Source organism: Hyla sarda, chromosome 3 (genome assembly GCF_029499605.1).
Source record: "Hyla sarda isolate aHylSar1 chromosome 3, aHylSar1.hap1, whole genome shotgun sequence".
Lineage (NCBI taxonomy): Eukaryota > Metazoa > Chordata > Amphibia > Anura > Hylidae > Hyla > Hyla sarda.
This window is the reverse complement of record NC_079191.1, coordinates 82741407-82762176: the sequence shown is the minus strand read 5'-3', so window position 1 is coordinate 82762176 and position 20770 is coordinate 82741407. Positions and strand designations below refer to the sequence as shown.

The window sequence follows — 20770 nt, the reverse complement described above, 5'->3', positions numbered from 1 at the left end:
AAATATAGTACTTACCCTTAGGGGATTCTCATTGAGATAAGGTGGTTCTCCTTCTACCATTTCAATAGCCATGATTCCAAGCGACCATATGTCTACTTTGGGACCATATGCTTTCCTGGTTACCACCTCTGGGGCCATCCAGTATGGTGTTCCCACCATGGTGCTACGCTTGCTTTGCTCAGGGGTGATCTGAGCACAGAAACCAAAGTCAGCTGCAGAGGACAAGGAGAAGGTTTTTAGAGAGTTTAAAAACAAAATGAATTGTGATTTTGATGGCCAAGTATAGGTGAGCAATGGTAGTCACCTATATTAATACTATAGCCAAATAAAAAAAAACAATAAATATTGATTGTGATTCTTTTAACAATATTAAACAGGGCCAGGTATAGAAATTAATATTCATATTTAAGAGTTATATCTATTAATTTTTTACTCTGATTGCTGTATAATTATGCTTTTTCTCTTGGTCTGATAACTTTACCATTTTAGGTAAACTTATTGTTTTTTTCCTTACTTTTGATAGTACAGGTAGTATACAGATGTGACCACTAAGGGCACAGGATATATAAGCAATAGGAGTTCCACCTCTAAGACCCACACTGATCAAATAAACCGGGAGTCCTCTGTCCAGAGTTAAAAAGAAGCATTGCACATAGTCATCTGATGCTATTGGAGGTATCAAAGAACAGTGATCACCGATCTGCATCAGGTTTTTTTTTTTTTTTTTAAAAGAAGCAGCAGCCTATATGCTTGACCACTGCTCCATGTAAACTGGACACCCAAACCCCAGTTTTCATGATCAGTGGGAGTCCCAGAGGTACTTGAACACTCAGCTACTAGATACTTCTCTGTGGGGGAATGACAATATATAATACAAGGATCTACTCACTTAGTTTGACAGAGCCATCCATTCCTAGAAGTACATTGTCACTCTTTATGTCTCGATGAATAACCTGGTTGGCATGCAGGAATTCCAGCGCTTGCAAGCACTAAAAAAAAAAAAAAAAGCACAAAAACATTACATCAAATAGAACCAGCATTGTTCTGAGCCCCCTGAGCTAACTGCAATAGTCATTTATGCCTTTATATGCAGTGATTGGCACTGATAACCGTGTTAAAGGAGTATTGCAGCCGAACTTTTTAAGCTGCTACTGTGCCCAGGCTGCAAAAGTAACAAAAACAGACATTAAAGGAATACTGTAGTGGAATATACCTTATCCTCTATCCAAAGGACAGGGTTAAGTTATAGATCATAGGGTGTCCGACCGCTGGGACCCCTCACGATCTCCTGTACGGGGGCTGCGGCAGTCCGCAGGAAGTGCTGCGCCGACCCCTCAATGTATATCTATGGGATACATGGGAGGGGGTGTGTCGGCCATGTCATGCGGGGAACGGAACGACCCCTTCCTGCAGACTGCCACGGCCCCGCACAGGAGATCGCGGGGGTCCTACAATCTATAACTTATCCCATATCCTTCAAATGGAGAAGTTCTATTCTACTACAGTACTTCTTTAACTCCCCTTCTGGTGCTCCCGCGTTGTGCCGCTATTGGTCTTCGGTCCTCCGGTCCTGGTCTCCTTACTTCCATGTGACCGGATAGTCACACTGTGGTCAGCGTATCGCCAGTCGCAGCAATGTCCTGCCTCGGCCGGTGATAGGCTGAGTGCAGTGTCTCTGTAAGGAGCCAGGGCAGCAGGGTGAAGGCGGGTGCCAGGCTCCTTACAGAAACACTGCACTCAGCCTATCACCAGTCGAGGCGGGACATCGTGGAAAGTGATTTAAAGTTTGTTTTGTTACTTTTTGCAGCCCGGGCACAACAAACTTAAAAAGTCTGGCCACAATACTCTTAACGACAGTGGGCAGTGAGATCCCCCCCACCCCCATCTTTAGCTGTGACCATCCAGCTACTGATGGAAGCAGTAACTCATGCTATGAAGGGAGTGCAGCTCCTTTGTCTGCTTCATAGTCATTTAAGGCTCGGAGGTGTACATTTACGCCCTGATGAGTTAAGTCCCAGATGGCAAGGGTGTACATGTACGCTCTTTGTCTAGAGGTTAAAATAACAAGTATGTTGTAGGGTGAACAACATAAATATAAATGCAAGACTTGCTGTTTTGGTCACATTCTTCAAGTGACATAAGACACTTTTAGTTCCATGTTCAACATTGGCTGTGTAGGCTTCTTATGATGTTTAGCAGAATGTTATGTACATACCTCTCTACATACAGCAGCTATCTGTGCTTCATCCATGCAGGTTTCTGTTACAACATCGGTGAGAGAGCCACCAGCCAGGTACTCCATCACAACAAAGAGCTCATCTCCCACCAAGAAACTGCAAGAAACACACTGTGTAAGGCCAAAAGGACAATTGGGAACAGAGGTGTTACAGTGATACCACAAGTATCAAGCATCTATTACCCTATATGTGTAAGTCAATGAGGTTTTACTAGACTTTACATATATAATTATTAAAAACCAAGGCCACAGGTATACAATTTCTGAGGCCCCATTCACATGACATTTGCCAAAACCACAAGGCACAGTACTGTCCATTAACTTTAATGACACTATCTTTTTTCATTTATTTAGTTTGGAGCACTCAAAAGTGTAGAATGCACTGGAAACACTACTGTACATTTTCTGCTGGCATTCCAATGTAAATTAGGGATGAAGTGCAAAATATGATAATGGGTTCATGCAACTCATCGGGTGAGACAATACAATATAATATAACAAAAATAAAAATTGAATGGGAGCTCTACATAAAACCAGAATCCTAGGCCGAGGATACTGCATTGCACATTACCCGTCGTGCCAAATATACTGCAAGAAAAACAAAATACAAAAGCAGTCCTACTAGGCTAAGAATAATAGATAGAAAGATTTAAGAATATGCCCAATATATAAAATATATTTTTTTTTTATTACGAAATATTAAATAAAATATAAATTTATATGCAAAAAGTGTCTTTTGCAGGGCCCTTGCATCAGACAGATAGGTATAAAAAATAAAAAAAATAAAAGAAAAAAATATTAAAGATGTTAAAAATATTATGCACCATTGGCAAGTATAGTTCCCCTATTTGGCGTGTATTCTAGTAACTTTGTGATCTCTTCACTGTAACCGGCGCACTGTAACGAGGCAACAGGGTAATGTCCTTTCCGCAATATGGGTACAGTGATTTACAATTCAGTTAGTAAGTTGTCCTATATGGAGATGGCTCAGGCGGCGCCATGCCTGTAATGTAGACCAAAAGTGTCGCTTGCGAGTGTTCTGTATAAGCACTCGGCAGCTCTGTAGTGCCTCTATTTGCTGCCCACTCTACCCTGATGGCACAGGGCTATATGTTAGTGTCCTTGAGTGGGGTGGGGGTTTGGGTTAGGTGCCGGCAAGTGCGCTGTGCAGTGCCGGAGTTTCTTCTTTAAAACTACTTTACCCTGGCGGCACAGGGATATTTGTACCAAAGTCCAAAGTGGGATAAAGAGTTGGCACCTTGTGCCTCTTACCGGTGTTACAGATATTGGATGGTCACTGCAGGGTATGTCCTAATTCAGTTTGCTGGCCAGCAGGATGAATATTGTTCATATAGCGCGCTCCGCTTCTGCATTTGCAATGATGGTTGTAGTAGTGCGGATCCTCAGATTTTGCCAGAATTGGGTGCATGTAGTAGATTGGCTAGACATGTGTAAACTTGCACAACTATCTGTAGCAGCTATTGAAAAAGGGGACCTGGCTCCCCGAAACATGTCTAGCCAATAAACTACATGCACCCATACCCCATTCTGGCAAAATCGGAGGATCTGAACTACTACAACCATCATTGCAAATCCAGAAGCAGAGCGCGAGCTATATAAACCGTATTCATCCTGCTGGCCGGCAAACTGAATTAGGACGTACCGTGCAGCGACCATCCAATATCGGAAACACCGGTAAGAGGCAAAAGGTGTTTTTAAAGAAGAGAGACTCTAGTGCTGCATAGCGCACTTGTCCAGGATCTCCAGCACTGCACAGCGCACTTTCCCGGCACCTAACCCTAACCCCCACCCCACCCCAGGACACCAACGTAATAGCCCTGTGCCATCAGGGTAGAGCGGGCAGCAAATAGGGGCACTACAGCGCTTATACTGAACACTCACAAGCCACACTTTAGGTCTACATTACAGGCATGGCACCACCCGAGCCATCTCCATATAGGACAACTTACTAACTGAATTGTAAATCACTGTACCCATATTGCGGAAAGGACATTACCTGTTGCCTCTTTACAGTGCGCCGGTTACAGTCAAGAGATCACCAAGTTACTAGAATACATGCCATATAGGGGAACTATACTTGCCAATGGTGCATAATGTTTTTTTTTTTTTACATTTTTAATATTTTTTACTTTTTTTTTTTAATACATATTATCTGTCTGATGCAAGAACCCTGCAAAACTCTTTTGCATATAAATTAATATTTTATTTAATATTCTTATATCTCTATCTATCCATTATCCTTAGCCTAGCAGGACTGCTTCGGTATTTTGTTTTTCTTACAATATAATATATCTCATAGAATAAATAATTTCATAGAAAATTCCTTTCACATGGCCATTTATCTTACTATTATTGTGTGGAGAATGCTTTAGAAAAATACAACACAGCAACAGGGGTTTTCCCATTGAGTGGTTGTGGCGCTCATGTGAGTGCTGTGGCATCATTATTTCTTACCAGGCATATCTCCACACATTTGAAATGAGTGTCATGGCCTTCCCAAAGAGAAACATACACTTTACTGACCGTAACAAATGTGGTTTTCACCTACTATCTGATGGGTAGGATTAGAAAAGTGGTAACTGTCACAAAATAGATTATATATTATTGTGTCACTGACCCCTATGACACCTTAACTATTAGCACAAGAACTGCACCATGTATATAATGCAGCCTGCTCTATAAGGTTGTCATCTCCCAAAGTGTCTCCCAAGTAAATGGACAGTAGCAATTCATATGTGTGAAGATCTTCACACATACAATCATATAACACACACACCCATACACACACACCGTATTTTTCGCCCTATAGGAGGCACCGGCATATAAGACGCACCCTATTTTAAAAGGTGCAAAATCTAGAAGAAAAAAAAAAAAAAAAAAAAGATTCTGCACGCAACAGTGATCTTCAACCTGCGGACCTCCAGATGTTGCAAAACTACAACTCCGGGCATGCTGGGAGTTGTAGTTTTGCAAAATCTGGAGGTCCACAGGTTGAAGACCACTGGATAGGAGGTAGTACTCACCTGTCCCCGCCGCTGCGGACCCGTCACCGCTGCCCTGGATGTCGCTCCATCGCTGTTGCCGGATCCCTGTGGTGTCCCCGACGCTCCGGACGTCTTCTCCCTGGGATCCTCGCTCTCCATCGCCGTCATCACGTCGCTACGCACGCCGCTCCTATTTGATGACGGGACGGCGTGCGCGACGACGTGATGACGTCGAAGGAGAGCGCAGGCCATGCAGGGGATCCCGGCACGGAGCAAACACTGAGGAAGCAGGTAAGGTCCCTCCCGGTGTCCTGTAAGCTGTTCGGGACGCCGCGATTTCACCACGGCAGTCCGGAACAGCCCGACTGAACAGTGCTATTTTCACTTCAGACGTGGCGGTCAGCTTTGATCGCCGCATCTGAAGGGTTAATACAGGGCATCACCGCGATCGGTGATGGCCTGTATTAGCCGCGAGTCCCGGCCGTTGATGGCCGCACCAACTTTTCCCCCCCATTTTTGGGGAAGAAAAAGTGCGTCTTATACAGCGAAAAATACGGTAATATATAAAAAAAATAAAAATACAATATATATATATATATATATATATATATATATATATATATATATATATACATACATACATACATACATACATATATATATATATATATATATATATATATACATACATACACATATACATACACACACACAAACTTGCAGTGCATATATTTTTTATATATGTACCTGTCCAAAAAGTTTACAATATTCGGGTTCTTCAGCTCTTTCATAACAAGAATTTCATTTATGATCAATTCTTTCTTGGGCTGCTTCTGAAGGTTTATTTGTTTAATGGCGACCTGTTAAAAATGAGATGCATGAACATTATCAAGTAAAGCTCGAGTGCTGTAAAGCACAAAAACCAGACTAAAACACTTGACATACAAAAATACACATTTAGTATAGTTTAGTCTTACCTCTTGACCAGTGGCTACATCGATAGCAGTGAAGACTGTTCCAGAGGCCCTATGGAAAAAAAAAATATATATATATATAAATTAAAAAGGTACCACGGAGAGGTAAGCTTGTACTTTTGATATTTGCAACGCAAGAGAACCAACTGGTATGTTGGGTTAAAGCTGAATCAGAACACCCCTTTAGTAATTTTATGGCTTATGCAGGAAAGTTTTAATCAGCGGTCGCCCAAGTTCTTAGACCCCCATGAGATGTGCTCCCCAACATTAGGCATTCGTGGTCTGCCCTTTTATATGCAAGAAAACAGCATTAATGAAGGAAGAAATAATTGAAGATACTCACCCCTGGCCAATCTTTTCATATCTGGTGTATTTTTTCTTAGGGTCACCTATGCTCACTATAGTTCCTATAACATATAAAATAAAAAAAATGATGGTCATAAGAGCATTAGATCTTCATTGTGTAGTTACATTCTGGTGTTCTTGTAAGAGTTTATTTATAAATCTAAGCATGGAAACTTTATACAGGTAACTGTATGGTATGCATCCTTTACAATATTGGTAAGAACACATAACAGGTGAGCAACACTGGTTAAAGTCATCAAAAGCAAAAAACTGGACAAGAAAAAAAAAAGATAGAGAGAGATGGTAGAAAGAGATGATTATGATGATAGAGATGATTATGATGATAGAGATGATGATAATAGAGATGATTATGATGATAATAGAGATGATGATGATAATAGATGATGATGATAATAGAGATGATGATGATGATAGAGATATCCAGGCCATTGCATGGCAGTGATCAGTGTGTGCAATGTTATTAGTCCCCTATGAGGGCTATAACATTACAAAAAAAAAAAAAAAAAAAAAGTGTTAATAAATGTGATTAGACCCCTTCCCTAATAAAAGTTTGAATCATCCCCCTTTTCCCATAAAAGAAAAAAAAAACTAAAAACAAAACTGTAAATAAAAACAAACATGTGGTATCGCTGCGTGAGTAAATGTCCGAACTAGGGATCGACCTATCATCGGTTTGGCAGATATTCACGATTTTGGGCGTTATCGGTATCGGCTATTACCTTGCTGCTAATCCGAACGCTCCAAACCGCCCCACCCCCAACGACTCACGGGGTCCACGTTACTTCTGGCTCCTGCTGCGTACTGTGTTACGTTGTGCACTGCGCAATGGCGAGTGACATCCTCAACGTGACGTCACCACCAGTGCGCATGGTGACAGCTCAGGAGGACGCCACCGGAGCCAGATGTAGCGTGGACCACGGGAAAAGCTGATTATAAAATCGGGGATGTGGGAGGCAATGGGGCCGGGCCGGGGCGGTGCGGCGGTGGTCACGGTGATAGGACTCAGGAGGACGCCTGGACAGGCAGGGGGAGAGAAGCAGGTGGCTTTAAATCAATGATCTGCAGCGGTGTCGCGGAGGGGAGGGTGGATAAATAGCCAATAACTTATACTGGAATATCAGAATAAGTTATCGGCTATCGGCCCTAACCTCCACAGATTATCGGTATCGGCCCTAAAAAATCGTTATCGGTCGATCCCTAGTCCAACCTATAAAAATATGTTAATTGAGCTAAAAATACTATTTTGCACTTCAAGAGTTCTCACTCATACATAAAAAGGGAATTCCTTATAGCCAGTTTGTCCACTTGAAGCGGAATAACACCACAGAAGACCAATACCAGGCCCAAGCTGACGAACTGGAAATAAGACTAAAAGAGAGAGGGTACCCGGCTTCTTAGATAAAATCAGGCAGACAAAAAGCGGACGACAGAGGAAGGCACACTTTGTTCACACAAAAGTAAAACCGCAACTAGCGCAGAAACCCGCAGGTTCGCGTTCACATTTAATACTCCGGTCAACAAGATTGTAGAACGTGCCATCAGACGCAACAGGTATATACTGGAAGCAGATGATGAGCTTAAATCTATTGCTGAAAGAAAGCCCTTGGTGGCTTACCGGAAGAATCGCACTATCGGCGATCGTTTGAAATCCAATGTGAACGGGACCCGAAATAAGAGCGAGGACAAAGATACCTGGCTAAAAGACTAAGTCCCTCAAGGTAACTTTCTTTGTAAAAATTGTAATTTGTGTAAGTACAATTTAGCTACTAAAGTACTAAGAATAGGATTGGTGACACATGTTGTCCAGGATTTGATAACATGCCGGACTAAAGGAGTGGTGTAGGTCATATTCTGCCCTTGTGGTTTTTTCTACATTGGGAAGACTGTAAGGCAGTTACAGATACGGATACGAACATTTTTACTCTTTCCGTACTGGGAAGGGGGCTCCACGCATTATCAACCATGTAAGGGAAAACCACAATGGCAGATGTGATGAACTGCATTTTGCTGGACTCGAAAAGGTTAAAGCAGCTCCGGGGATCAGCGCAGACAGACACTTGCTTAGAAGAGAAATGTAGTGGATTTTTAAACGATAAGGGTGGATAGGTCTGTATGTTAAGTAATATTAATGGCGAGTAGTTTTTGATATGCTTGTTGCATTTTAAGGGTGCATTCCCACGTGGCGTATTTTGCTGCGTATTTGGTGCTGCGTATTTTCCTACCCATTGACTTCAACAGGGAAAATAAAATACGCAGCAGCAAATATGCCGTGTGGGAACGTACCCTAAGGGAGGAACTCACCTGCTTCCAGGTCCGCCCTCAGGGCTTTGATTTTAGTTACATGGTGTTAGTTGGAATATGGTGATACGTCAATGTGATTGCACACCTGTATTTAATCCTTGTGTACTCCCATAAAGTTAAGGCCAGACGAAGCACGTAACCCGTGCGAAACATCGGCTGCTGCTGTCGCCTTTGTGACCCCCCACCCCCCAACAGTTATCTGTATGTGTGAGTATTCTACGTCAATAAAGAAGACTTGAAGAATCGGCGAGTCGCCAGAATTTGTTTCCTTTGAAAATTGTTTGCATCTGCTTGCCACGCTAGAGCACCACCGTATCTCGCTGTGTGAACAGTACTCCTACTTCTACATTCCAATAGACATTCCCTTTTCACAGAGCTAGCAGTGCCGGTTCTACCTTGATATTCTGTATAGCTTTACCACCCCCCACCGGAAAGCCCCTTTAATGACTGTATGTTGAGTTATTTAGAGGGGACAACATTAAACACTGTTATACAGGCTGTGCGCTCACTACTTTACGTTGTAGAGTGTAATTACTTCAGTGTTACAGTAAAAACTCTTGTGAAGTCTTCCCAAAATTGCTTTGAAAAGTGGTCTACTATGGAGGTGGTACTCTCAAACACTATGGGGGAGATTTATCAAAACCTGTGCAAAGGAAAAGTTGCCTAGTTGCCCATAGCAACCAATCAGATTGCTTCTTTAATTTTGCAGATGCCTTGTTAAAAATGAAAGAAGCGATCTGATTGGTTGCTATAGGCAACCGGACAACTTTTCCTTTGCACAGATTTTGATAAATCTCCCCCTATGACACTATGGAACAGCTATGGTGGACTATGTCTACATATTTATTTATTTATTTATTTAAATAATATATTACTATAATATCCACATTGAATTCAAAAAGATAGGTAGGTGTGTAGGTTTTTCCTATACTGATCTTCCCTATAGATAACCTATTTTATGCTTTGGAAGCAAAGAAAATACAAAAAAAAAAAAAAAAAAAAAAAAAAAAACAAACACCAAATTACATGAATAATGTAACTTACGAAGTTTCTCCATTATCTCATCATCACTCATCTTCGTCTTCTTTTTCTGTTTGTCTGCATTCCTTGCTGCACTGTCAGTATCTCCAGCAGGGGGAGGTATTGGGTCAATTACAGATCGCGTGTACATCTAAGAAAACAAAAAGCGCATAGTCCGTATCATATTTCTTACTTTCAGTCACAACAAAAGTCTACATCAGTGTTTCCCAGCCACTGTGCCTCCAGCTGTTGCAAAAGTACAACTCCCAGCATGCCCGGACAGCCGTTGGCTGTCCGGGCATGCTGGGAGTTGTAGTTTTGCAAAAGTTGCCGGCACAGTGGCTGGAAAACACTGGCGTACACCATTTACCCCCTGTAAGACATTGTATGGTCTTTAAAAACATCTATTCTCATATCAAATGTGGTGCACAATACCAGTGTCACAACTCCATAACTCTCTACACTGGGGCCTATGGGGCCTTTGTTCATAAGGTAGGTATGGTGCCAGAGATCAGACATTTACTGCACTATTCGTAGATGTGACCTAATATTTTAGGCCACATTAATATGGTAGATTTTCATAGGAATTTCAGAAGGATTCTGTAAAATCAGCGCCTCGTTACATTCTATGAGAACCCGTATTGCTGTAGAGAGACAGATTTTTCTATGCGTAAATTTAAATTCTATGCTGTGGAAAAAGACAAAGGATGCACTTACTGATCATTGATGCGGAATCCACGTCAGCTAGTCTGGATGGGATAAATCCCATTGGATTAAGCATTCAACTGTTATGTAAACAGTGAGGTGTGGGGGGGCTACACCGCTTGTGTAAATCCTATTAAAGTGAATGGGACTTCAACAATTTGTGCAATTTCCCCTCTTCAGCTGCTTTGGGCTTTCCCAAACATCCCTGGCTGCTGGATCAAGTGGCTGGGACCCTGCCGCAATCTCTAGAATGGGGCCCTAGCTATCCCTGTACATGGAGCTATGGGGTTAGCACGTTTTACATTCACTGTCTATTGGAGAGCAAGAGATATCCAAGTACAGCACTCTGATACTCCCACAGACAATGCATAGAGTGCAAGCAGTCTATTCATGCAGCTAGTCTGCAGGGGAGGGGGCTGTGGCCCCGCGGGCAGGTGGATATGCTGTGGATAGGTGATAAGTTGTTAAGCGCTGGATAACCCCTTTGCCACAGCTTTTATATTTTCTCTTTAGCTTTCATTTTATGAATTTAGTACTTGTTGCATTACATTTTATAAAATGTAATTGGAGAACTAGTTTTACAGCCTGTATGCAAAATACCGTATTTTTCGTCCTATAGGACACACCGGCGTATAAGACGCACAAAATTTTTAGGGGCAAAATCTAAAAAAAATAAAGATTTTGAACCCAATAGTGGTCTTCAACCAGCGGACCTCCAGATGTTGCAAAACTACAACTCCCAGCATGCCTGGACAGCTGTTGGCTGTCCGGGCATGCTGGGAGTTGTTTTGCAACATCTGGAGGTCCGCAGATTGATGACCACTGCATAGGAGGTAATACTCACGTGTCCCCGCCGCTCCGGACCCATCACCGCTGCCCTGGATGTCGCTCCATCGCTGTCGCCGTGTCCCCGTCGCTCGAACGTCTCTGCTGCCGGCCGGGTATCCTCGCTCTCCGTCGCCGTCATCACGTCGTTACGCACGCCGACGCACATACATGACGAAGTGATGACGAGGAAGGAGAGCGCCGGCATACAGGGGATCCCTGAACGGAGAAGACACCGAGGAGGCAGGTAAGGTCCCCCCCGGTGTCCTGTAAGCACTAACCCGGCTATTCAGTCAGGCTGTTCGGGACTGAAGGGTTAATACAGGGCATCACCACAATCGGTGATGTCCTGTATTAGCCGCGGGTCCCGGCCGTTGATGGCCGCAGGGGCCGCCGCGATAGGGGTGTATTCGCCGTATAAGACGCACCGACTTTTTCCCCCCAGTTTTGGGGAAGAAAAAGTGCGTCTTATACGGCGAAAAATACGGTAAATAAACCAGAATCATATTCAATATTCTTTCAGGACCAGTTACAGAAAGTACAAGGGCTTGGTGTTGACCTGCCTGTCAAAGTACTGACAGTATTGTGTAACTACACACGACTGACTGAGAAGATGCCCATCATTCAGTAGGGCAGACAATATGGGAGACTAACAACAGATCTCAAGTTCTGCAATAACGTATATTTTCAGGTAACATTCCCTTTACTTAAGCTGCATAACATTTTTTATATATATAAATTATAGTTGATAAGGCTGCCTACCGATTTTGTATGTTCAGGTCGCGGAGCAATAACTGGAGGAGCATCATCATCGTCATCATCATCTGTCGCTGCTCTTGTAGGCTCGGATCCTTTAGCATGTGGCTAGAAGAAGAAAAAAAATACAAAAATAATTAGGTTCATTTTCCCTTTTAGACCACCAGATATGCAGTTTGCAATATGCTTCTAGTTAAAATTATATGCATGCTTTTCTCCTACTTCTGACAACTTCCTCCCTTTCGTGCTTAAACAAAGGAGGTGGAGCACAGAATGCCTGAAGAGTAGTCTGCTGTTGATTCTATGTCAGAAGCAGCAGTACAGTCAGCTATCTACAGGATTAGCACAGGCTCCACAATAGCGAAATGCTGTATTTAATTAATATTTACAAAGTTGCTTAATTTAGAAATTTGGAAGCAAAAAAAAATAAATCAAACAAACTATTCAATTGTCTCTATATTCTAGATGCATGATCAGTTACATAACTGATCAGAGGATACACTGATACTTACTGCAGGTGACAGGCCAGAAGGGAGGCCATCTTTATCTGAAAACAAAACAAAAAATGTATTTATGTAAAGTGTAACCATACGTGGAAGGAGAAACCTTAAATACTAGGTGAGCTACCCATTTGGTAGTCACAGTTTACCTGTTGCTGAAACGCTAAGGTATTTCTGTTTAGCTGTGTCCTTTGAGTCATAGAACTTCAGCACATCGAGCACAGCCTGTGGATTCTTCTTCTGTTCGAGCTTGGTAATGTTTGAGGTCTGTAGCAACCGTGCCCATTGCTCTGGCATACCCTGCACAAAAGCACATGGCTAGTTACATTCTGAATAGTGCAATGTGACCTTTTACAATGTTTATTCCTAAAAACACAGGAAGGAACTTAAGAAATATTACATCAATTAAAATTACATGATGTACACAATGGGGGAGATTTATCAAAACCTGTGCAAAGGAAAAGTTGCTAAGTTGCCCATAGCAACCAATCAGATTGCTTCTTTTACTTTGCAGAGGTCTTGTTAAAAATGAAAGAAGCAAGCTGATTGGATGCTATGGGCAACTTTTCCTCTGGACAGGTTTTGATAAATCTCCCCCAATATCTGGGTTTGACTTTTTTCCAACTGACTTGACATGGCTTAGAGGATCTAAAAATGCAACAAGTTAGCAATATGCTTTTTACTGTGGAACAATTGAGTGTAAAGTATGCCAGTCCTGAGTTTGGAAATGAAAGCAAGTGTGTCTGAAATCCTGTGCAGGAGCTGAAAGGGGTATTCCGGGCCAAAAATTTTTTTATATATCAACTGGCTCCAGAAAGTTAAACAGATCTGTAAATTACTTCTATTAAAAAAAATCTTAATCCTTTCAATAGTTATTAGCTTCTGAATTTGAGTTGTTGTTTTCTGTCTAACTGCTCTCTGATGACTCACGTCCCAGGAGCTGTGTAGTTCCTATGGGGATATTCTCCCATCATGCACAGCTCCCGGGACGTGACATCATCATCATTGAGCAGTTAGACAGAAAACTTCAGAAGCTAATAACTATTGGAAGGATTAAGATTTTTTAATAGAAGTAATTTACAAATCTGTTTAACTTTCCTGAGCCAGTTGATATATATATAAAAAAAGGTTTTGCCTGGAATACCCCTTTAAGTATAGAAGCCATGAACTGAGTAAATCAAATCTTGCAGCTCCCGTTTAGCTACGTCGATGTTCAGACTTATACGACTGTTCACGCGGCAGAATTTCTGCATGGGGTTCTGCAGAAATTATTTGCCAATTCACTTCAATGGAATTCCTGCAGCGGAAATTCCATAGAAGGAATTCTGATGTGTGAATGGGACAGCGTAATCCCATTGAAGTGTTTTGGATATAAATTCATGCAGAAATTCTAGCGTGTGAACATAGTCTAATAGGCCAGTCAGGTTTCCATTCTTATTAAAGACCAGGACAACGCTGCAGATTATGCTATTCTTTGTCAAAAGTAAACAGAAAGCCAATGGGATGGAGACTGGCACAAGTGTCAGAGCCTTATACTGCTGGTAAGTAGAGATGAGCGAACTTACAGTAAATTTGATTCGTCACGAACTTCTCGGCTCGGCAGTTGATGTTATTTTCCTGCATAAATTAGTTCAGCTTTCCGGTGCTCCGGTGGGCTGGAAAAGGTGGATACAGTCCTAGGAGACTCTTTCCTAGGACTGTATCCACCTTTTCCAGCCCACCGGAGCACCTGAAGGCTGAACTTATTTACGCAGGATAAGTCATCAACTGCCGAGCCGAGAAGTTCGTGACGAATCGAATTTCCTGTAAGTTCGCTCATCTCTACTGGTAAGTATAAAAAAAAAAAAAATAGTGGTTACACGTTCAACACACATACACATGTATAAAATGATCTATACTTACAGTAAACTCTCCAGTCACTGCATCAAAGCCCACGTGTATAGTGTGTTCAAAGTCTGAGGGTGGGGAGATCTCAGGGCGTTCTTTCTTCTTTCCCGCTGTCAGACAAGGTTATATCATTACAAAAACATTCCAAAAAGATTGACAAGCCATCTAATAATTTATAAAAAAAAAAAAAAAAACAACCACAAGGACAACATTCTCTAGCCCCTCGCATTATTTACCAGGAGCAAAGAGATGTTTCATATGGGATCTGTAAACATTGCGAACTACAAGATATATCTCCACCTATAAGTATACTGTCTAGAGCAGTGGTCCTCAACCTGCGGACCTCCAGATGTTCCAAAACTTCAACTCCCAGCATGCCCGGACAGCCAACGGCTTTCCGGGCATGCTGGGAGTTGTAGTTTTGCAACATCTGGAGGTCCGCAGGTTGAAGACCACTGGTCTAGAGGCTGGAAGTCAAACAGAATATTTGCCAGAATGAAGCAATGCAGGAAAGGTAAAAGGATGGGGGAACATTAACCCCTTCATGACCCAGCCCATTTTCACCTTCATGACCTGGGCATTTTTTGAAAATCTGACCACTGTCACTTTAAACATTAATAACTTTGGAATGCTTTTACTTATCATTCTGATTCCGAGATTGTTTTTTCGTGACATATTCTACTTTATTTTATCGGTAAAATTTCACTGATATTTGTATCCTTTCTTGGTAAAAAATCTAAAAATTTCATGAAAATTTTGAAAATTTAGCATTTTTCTAACTTTGAAAGTCTCTGCTTGAAAGGAAAATGGATATTCCAAATAAATTACATATTGATTCACATATACAATATGTCTACTTTGTGTTTGCATTAAAAAATTGACAAGTTTTTACTTTTGGAAGACACCAGAGGGCTTCAAAGTTCCGCAGCAATTTTCCAATTTTTCTCAAGATTTTCAAAATCGTAGTTTTTCAGGGACCAGTTCAGGTTGGAAGTGGATTTTAAGGATCTTCATATTAGAAATACCCTATAAATGACCCCATTATAAAAACTGCACCCCCCAAAGTATTCAAAATGACATTCAGTAAGTGTTTTAACCCTTTAGGTGTTTCACAGGAATAGCAGCAAAGTGAAGGAGAAAATTCTAAATCTTCATTTTTTACACTCGCATTTTCTTGTAGACCCAATTTTTTTATTTTTACAAGGGGTAAAAGGAGAGAAATCACCCTAAAATTTGTAACCCAATTTCTCTCGAGTAAGGAAATACCTCATATGCGTATGTAAAGTGTTCGGCGGGCGCAGTAGAGGGCTCAGAAGGGAAGGAGCGACAATGGGATTTTGGAGAGTGAGTTTTTCTGAAAGGGTTTTTGGGGGGCATGTCCCATTTAGGAAGCCCCTATGGTGCCAGAACAGTGGACCCCCCCACATGTGACCCCATTTTGGAAACTATACCCCTCATGGAATTTAATAAGGGGTGCAGTGAGCATTTACACCCCACTGGCGTTTGACAGATATTTGAAACGGTGGACTGTGCAAATCAAAAATTTTATTTTTCATTTTCACAGACCACTGTTCCAAAAATCTGTCATACACCAGTGGGGTGTAAATGCTCACTGCACCCCTTATTAGATTCCGTGAGGGGTGTAGTTTCCAAAATGGGGTCACATATGGATATTTATTGTTTTGCGTTTGTCAGAACTGCTGTAACCATCAGCCACCCCTGTGCAAATCGCCTCAAATGTACATGGTGCACTCTCCCTTCTGGGCCTTGTTGTGCGCCCTCAGAACACTTTACGCCCACTTATGGGGTATCTCCGTACTCGGGAGAAATTGTGTTACAAATTTAGAGGGTCTTTTTTCCCTTTTACCTCTTGTGAAAATGAAAAGTATAGGGCAACACCAGCATGTCAGTGTAAAAAATTTATTTTTTTACACTAACATGCTGGTGTAGACCCCAACTTCACCTTTTCATAAGGGGTTAAAGAAGAAAAAGCCCCCCAAAATTTGTAAGGCAATTTCTCCCGAGTACGGCGATACCCCATATGTGTCCCAAAACTGTTGCCCTGAAATACGACAGGGCTCCAAAGTGAGAGAGCGCCATGCGCATTTGAGGCCTGAATTAGGGATTTGCATAGGGGTGGACATTGGGAATCACTGGCGTAGAATACCCCTAACAGGGTGCCTCCAGCTGTTGCAAAACTCCCAGCATGCCTGGACAGTCAATGGCTGTCCGGCAATACTGGGAGTTATTATTTTGCAACAGCTGGAGGCTCCGTTTTGGAAACAGTAGCGTACCAGACGTTTTTCATTTTTTGGGGGGAGGGGGGCTGTGTAGGGGTATGTGTATATGTAGTGTTTTTTACTTTTTATTTTAGGTCAGTGTTAGTGTAGTGTAGTGTTTTTAGGGTACAGTCACATGGGCAGAGGTTCACAGCAAGTTTGCCGCTGGAAGTTTGAGCTGCAGCGCAAAATTTGCGCCATCTCAAACTTGCAGCACTCACTGTAAACCTCCGCCCATGTGAGTGTACCCTGTACATTCACATTGGGGGGAGGGGGCAAACATCCAGCTGTTGCAAACTCCGAGCATGCCCTTTGGCTGTCCGTGCATGCTGGGAGTTGTAGTTTTGCAACAGCTGGAGGAACACTGGTTTGGAAACACTAAGTTAAGTAATAAACTTTCAAGTGTTTTGCAACCAAACTTAGTGTTTCCAAACCAGTGTGCCTCCAGCTGTTGCAAAACTACAACTCCCAGCATGCATGGTCTGTCAGTGCATGCTGGGAGTTATAGTTTTGCAACAATTGCAACAGCTGGAGGCACTGAGGTAGGAAACGGACAATGTTTCCCAACTAGTGTGCCTCCAGATGTTGCAAAACTACAACTCCCAGCATGCCCAGACTGCCAAGGCATGCTGGAAGTTGTAGTTCGGCAATATCTGAAGGATCAGATGTTGCCGAACTACAACTTCCAGCATGCTTGGGCAGTCTGGGCATGCTGGGAGTTGTAGTTTTGCAACATCTGGAGGTCCACAGTTTGGAGACCACTGTATAATGGTCTCCAATCTGTGCTCTTCCAGATGTTAGAGAACTACAACTCCCAGCATGCCTGGACAGACTGAGCATGCTGAGATTTGTAGTTTTGCAACATCTGGAAGAGCACAGATTGGAGACCATTATACAGTGGTCTCCAAACTGTGGACCTCCAGATGTTGCAAAACTACAACTCCCAGCATGCCCAGAAAGCCAAAGGCTGTCTGGGCATGCTGGGAGTTGCAGTTTTGAAACTCTCAGAGGCAGCAGTGAGATCGCTTTACGGCGATCTCACTGCTGCCAATGAAGATGCCGCCCTGCTGCCGGAAACTCACCTCCGGGACGCAGCGCAGCCGGGACCCCACGGAGGACGCCGGGACCGCACGGAGGACGCCGGGACCGCTCGGGACACCGCTCCGACGGGTAAGTGACGCCGGGGGACGGGACAGGGACACTTAGCAGAGCGGTGTGTGTCCCGATCCCCGTGATCGGAACTCACACACCGCGCTGCTAAGTATTCTGATAGCGAAACGCTGCTATCAGCTAGTCAGATTTGACCAGCTGATAGCAGCGATCGCTGGGGGGGGTGGGGGACGAAACCCCCCGTGGTCGCACGGTAAGATGGCTGGCTATCAGTGATAGCCACCATCTTTCCGGGCGCTGCGGGATGCCGCGAGTAGCGGCAGTAATGTTCATGACGTACCTGTATGTCATGGGTCGGAAACACCTTGCCACCCATGACGTACAGGTATGTCATAGGTCGGGAAGGGGTTAAACAAATATTGATAAAAAAAAAAAAATATTGGGGGGAAAAAAGCCTTCCTAAATGTAATTTCCAATAGTGCACCATGGATTCCTGCTAACACACAACTTATCTTTCAACTACCACATAAACATGAATTTCTGGACAATGAGATTTTTTTTTATTTTAAACCTACAGAAGGTAATCAGCATTTTGCCATCAGCTTATGTCCAGGGGGAAAAGAACACAGGATTGGGCATGTGAAACGTTATCAGGGTATTGGTGGGCTGCCCCTTTATAAGCTCACATTCGGTTTAAGAAGTTGTCTCCCGCCTCTTGGTATAACACTGGCTGTTGTGTTACATGTGCAGTGAGTCTGAATCACTGACAGACTCACTGCGCATGCGTCATAATACACAATTTAGGTGTATGCGCGGGACAGTCACACAGGGGGAGCAAGCGTGATGTAAGCAGAGAGGTGTTGTGGCCACAGAACATAGTGGACCCCGGGCCCTACCTCTCTGCAATTCCTGGGTGGCTTAGAAAAACTTTTTCATGGATATAAAGCATCCAAAGCTCAGAAAGGATGGTCACAGAAAAGCCATCTGATCTTAAAGGGGTACTCCAGTGAAAACCTTTTTTCTTTTAAATCAACTGGTGGCAGAAGATAAACATATTTGTAAATTACTTCTATTAAAAAATCTTAATCCTTCTAGTACTTATTAGCTGCTGAATGCTATAGAGGAAATTCCTTTCTTTTTGGAACACCGATGACATCACAAACACAGTGCTCTCTGCTGACATCTCTGTCCATTTTAGCAAACATGCATAGCAGATGTATGCTAAGGGCAGCATGGTGGCTCAGTGGTTAGCACTGCTGCCTTGCAGTGCTGGGGACTTGGGTTCAAATCCCGCTAAGGACAACAATAAATAAAGCGTTATTATAATAACGTCAGCAGAGAGAACTGTGCTCGTGATGTCATCAGAGAGCATTCCAAAAAGAAAATAATTTCCTCTGTAGTATTCAGCAGCTAATAAGTACAGGAAGGATTAAGATTTTTTTTACTAGAAGTAATTTACAAAATATGTTTAACTTTCTGCCACCAGTTGATTTAAAAGAAAAAAAGGTTTTCACCGGAGTACCCCTTTAAGCATTTTAAAAGTGATTGAAATATTAGGAATAAATAGAACTACTACTAAGCAGATCGCCATTTAGGTGCACATTTCCACTCACCTTTTTCATTGTACGAGAAGATGGATATAATTTTGTTCCTGGAGGATTTTCTCTCTTCAGGGATCAATGGAAGAGGCTTAAGGCTGTGGTTGCTTGACAGTGGGTCTTTTGTTCCAGAGCTGAAGACCGCGCTGCTCATCCGCACTGGGGGGGCTGGAGGTTTATCTTCAAGCTCTCCATTATCAGACATGGTTGCTGCAGCTGAGTGATCCCTAGAGGATAACAAAAAAAAAAAGGAATACATAGATTTGAATGTTTTTACACTTGTTGACTACCCCTTTAATAATCAAAGGGGACTACAACAGCTGGGATTGCTGCGCTATTTGGCAATCAGTGGGAAAACCCAACCTATCAAAACATTTGACAATTGTGTTTCCTCCTCTCTAAATGCCAAGAACACTTGCAAAGAGGTTATTTAGCCTTAGTGTTTCCTCGTTCACTTGATGGGTAATGTTGCAGTACTTTGCACCGCCATTACTAAAAGTATGGCGCTGCAGATATGGGCGCTAGAAGACACTGAGAAGACTGCTACAAGCACATGATCGTGGTGGGTGCTGGGGGGGGGGGGGGGTGAGGCCCTCATTTCCTGATGGCTATGCTGAACATACAGCCCAAATACGGTGAAAAACAAGCCAAAATTTTATTTGGAAATTTATGGGAAGAACTACGGCATTCAGTCATTGCAGATAATAGTAATGTATAAAAAGGAGCAGGCGTTACACCTCATTGTTTTAGGCATCTGCGGGGGGGGGGGGGTAATCACTTGTATTGAATTATGTATATCTCTTTCGAATTCCCCCCGAATTCGAAAGAGATATCCATAATTGAATACAAGAGATTTCACAATCCGGCGCACTCTTCCTGAAGTGATGATGTCACAACGTGGCATACATTACACAATGTCTAGGTCAGTGTTTCCCAACCAGGGTGCCTCCAGCTGTTGCAAAACTGCAACTCCCAGCATGCCCGGACAGCCAACGGCTGTCCGGGCATGCTGGGAGTTGTAGTTTTGCAACAGCTGGAGGCATCCTGGTTGGGAAACACTGACCTTGGTTACGTTTTACATGTGAAGGGAAAGCACCAGTGGTAACAGTTTACTGGAAACACAACAGGTTACATGGTGGTGCGTGACGTCTGAAGAGGAAGTACAAATGTGCTATAAAAATGAATAGACTGAAAGGAGCCAGAAAGAA

At 42.8% G+C, this 20770-nt stretch overlaps 1 protein-coding gene across 5 annotated transcripts in view; it reads right to left on the bottom strand.

Annotated features, from left to right (window-relative positions):
- Positions 1-20770, bottom strand: part of PAK2 (p21 (RAC1) activated kinase 2) — a 67574-nt gene that overhangs the window by 17700 nt on the left and 29104 nt on the right. For all 5 annotated transcript variants that reach the window (XR_008891007.1, XR_008891008.1, XM_056564426.1 and 2 more), the window contains exons 2-13: positions 19578-19789; positions 14591-14685; positions 12838-12988; positions 12701-12735; positions 12195-12296; positions 9927-10053; positions 6559-6622; positions 6219-6267; positions 5989-6101; positions 2216-2333; positions 890-989; positions 16-212 (exon numbers count right to left, since the gene is read on the bottom strand). Coding sequence is in view for 3 of the 5 variants with exons in the window: in XM_056564426.1 (XP_056420401.1) it covers positions 16-212; positions 890-989; positions 2216-2333; positions 5989-6101; positions 6219-6267; positions 6559-6622; positions 9927-10053; positions 12195-12296; positions 12701-12735; positions 12838-12988; positions 14591-14685; positions 19578-19767 (1341 nt within the window). In the remaining 2 variants the exon portion in view is untranslated. The remainder of the gene's footprint in view (positions 1-15; positions 213-889; positions 990-2215; positions 2334-5988; positions 6102-6218; positions 6268-6558; positions 6623-9926; positions 10054-12194; positions 12297-12700; positions 12736-12837; positions 12989-14590; positions 14686-19577; positions 19790-20770) is intronic.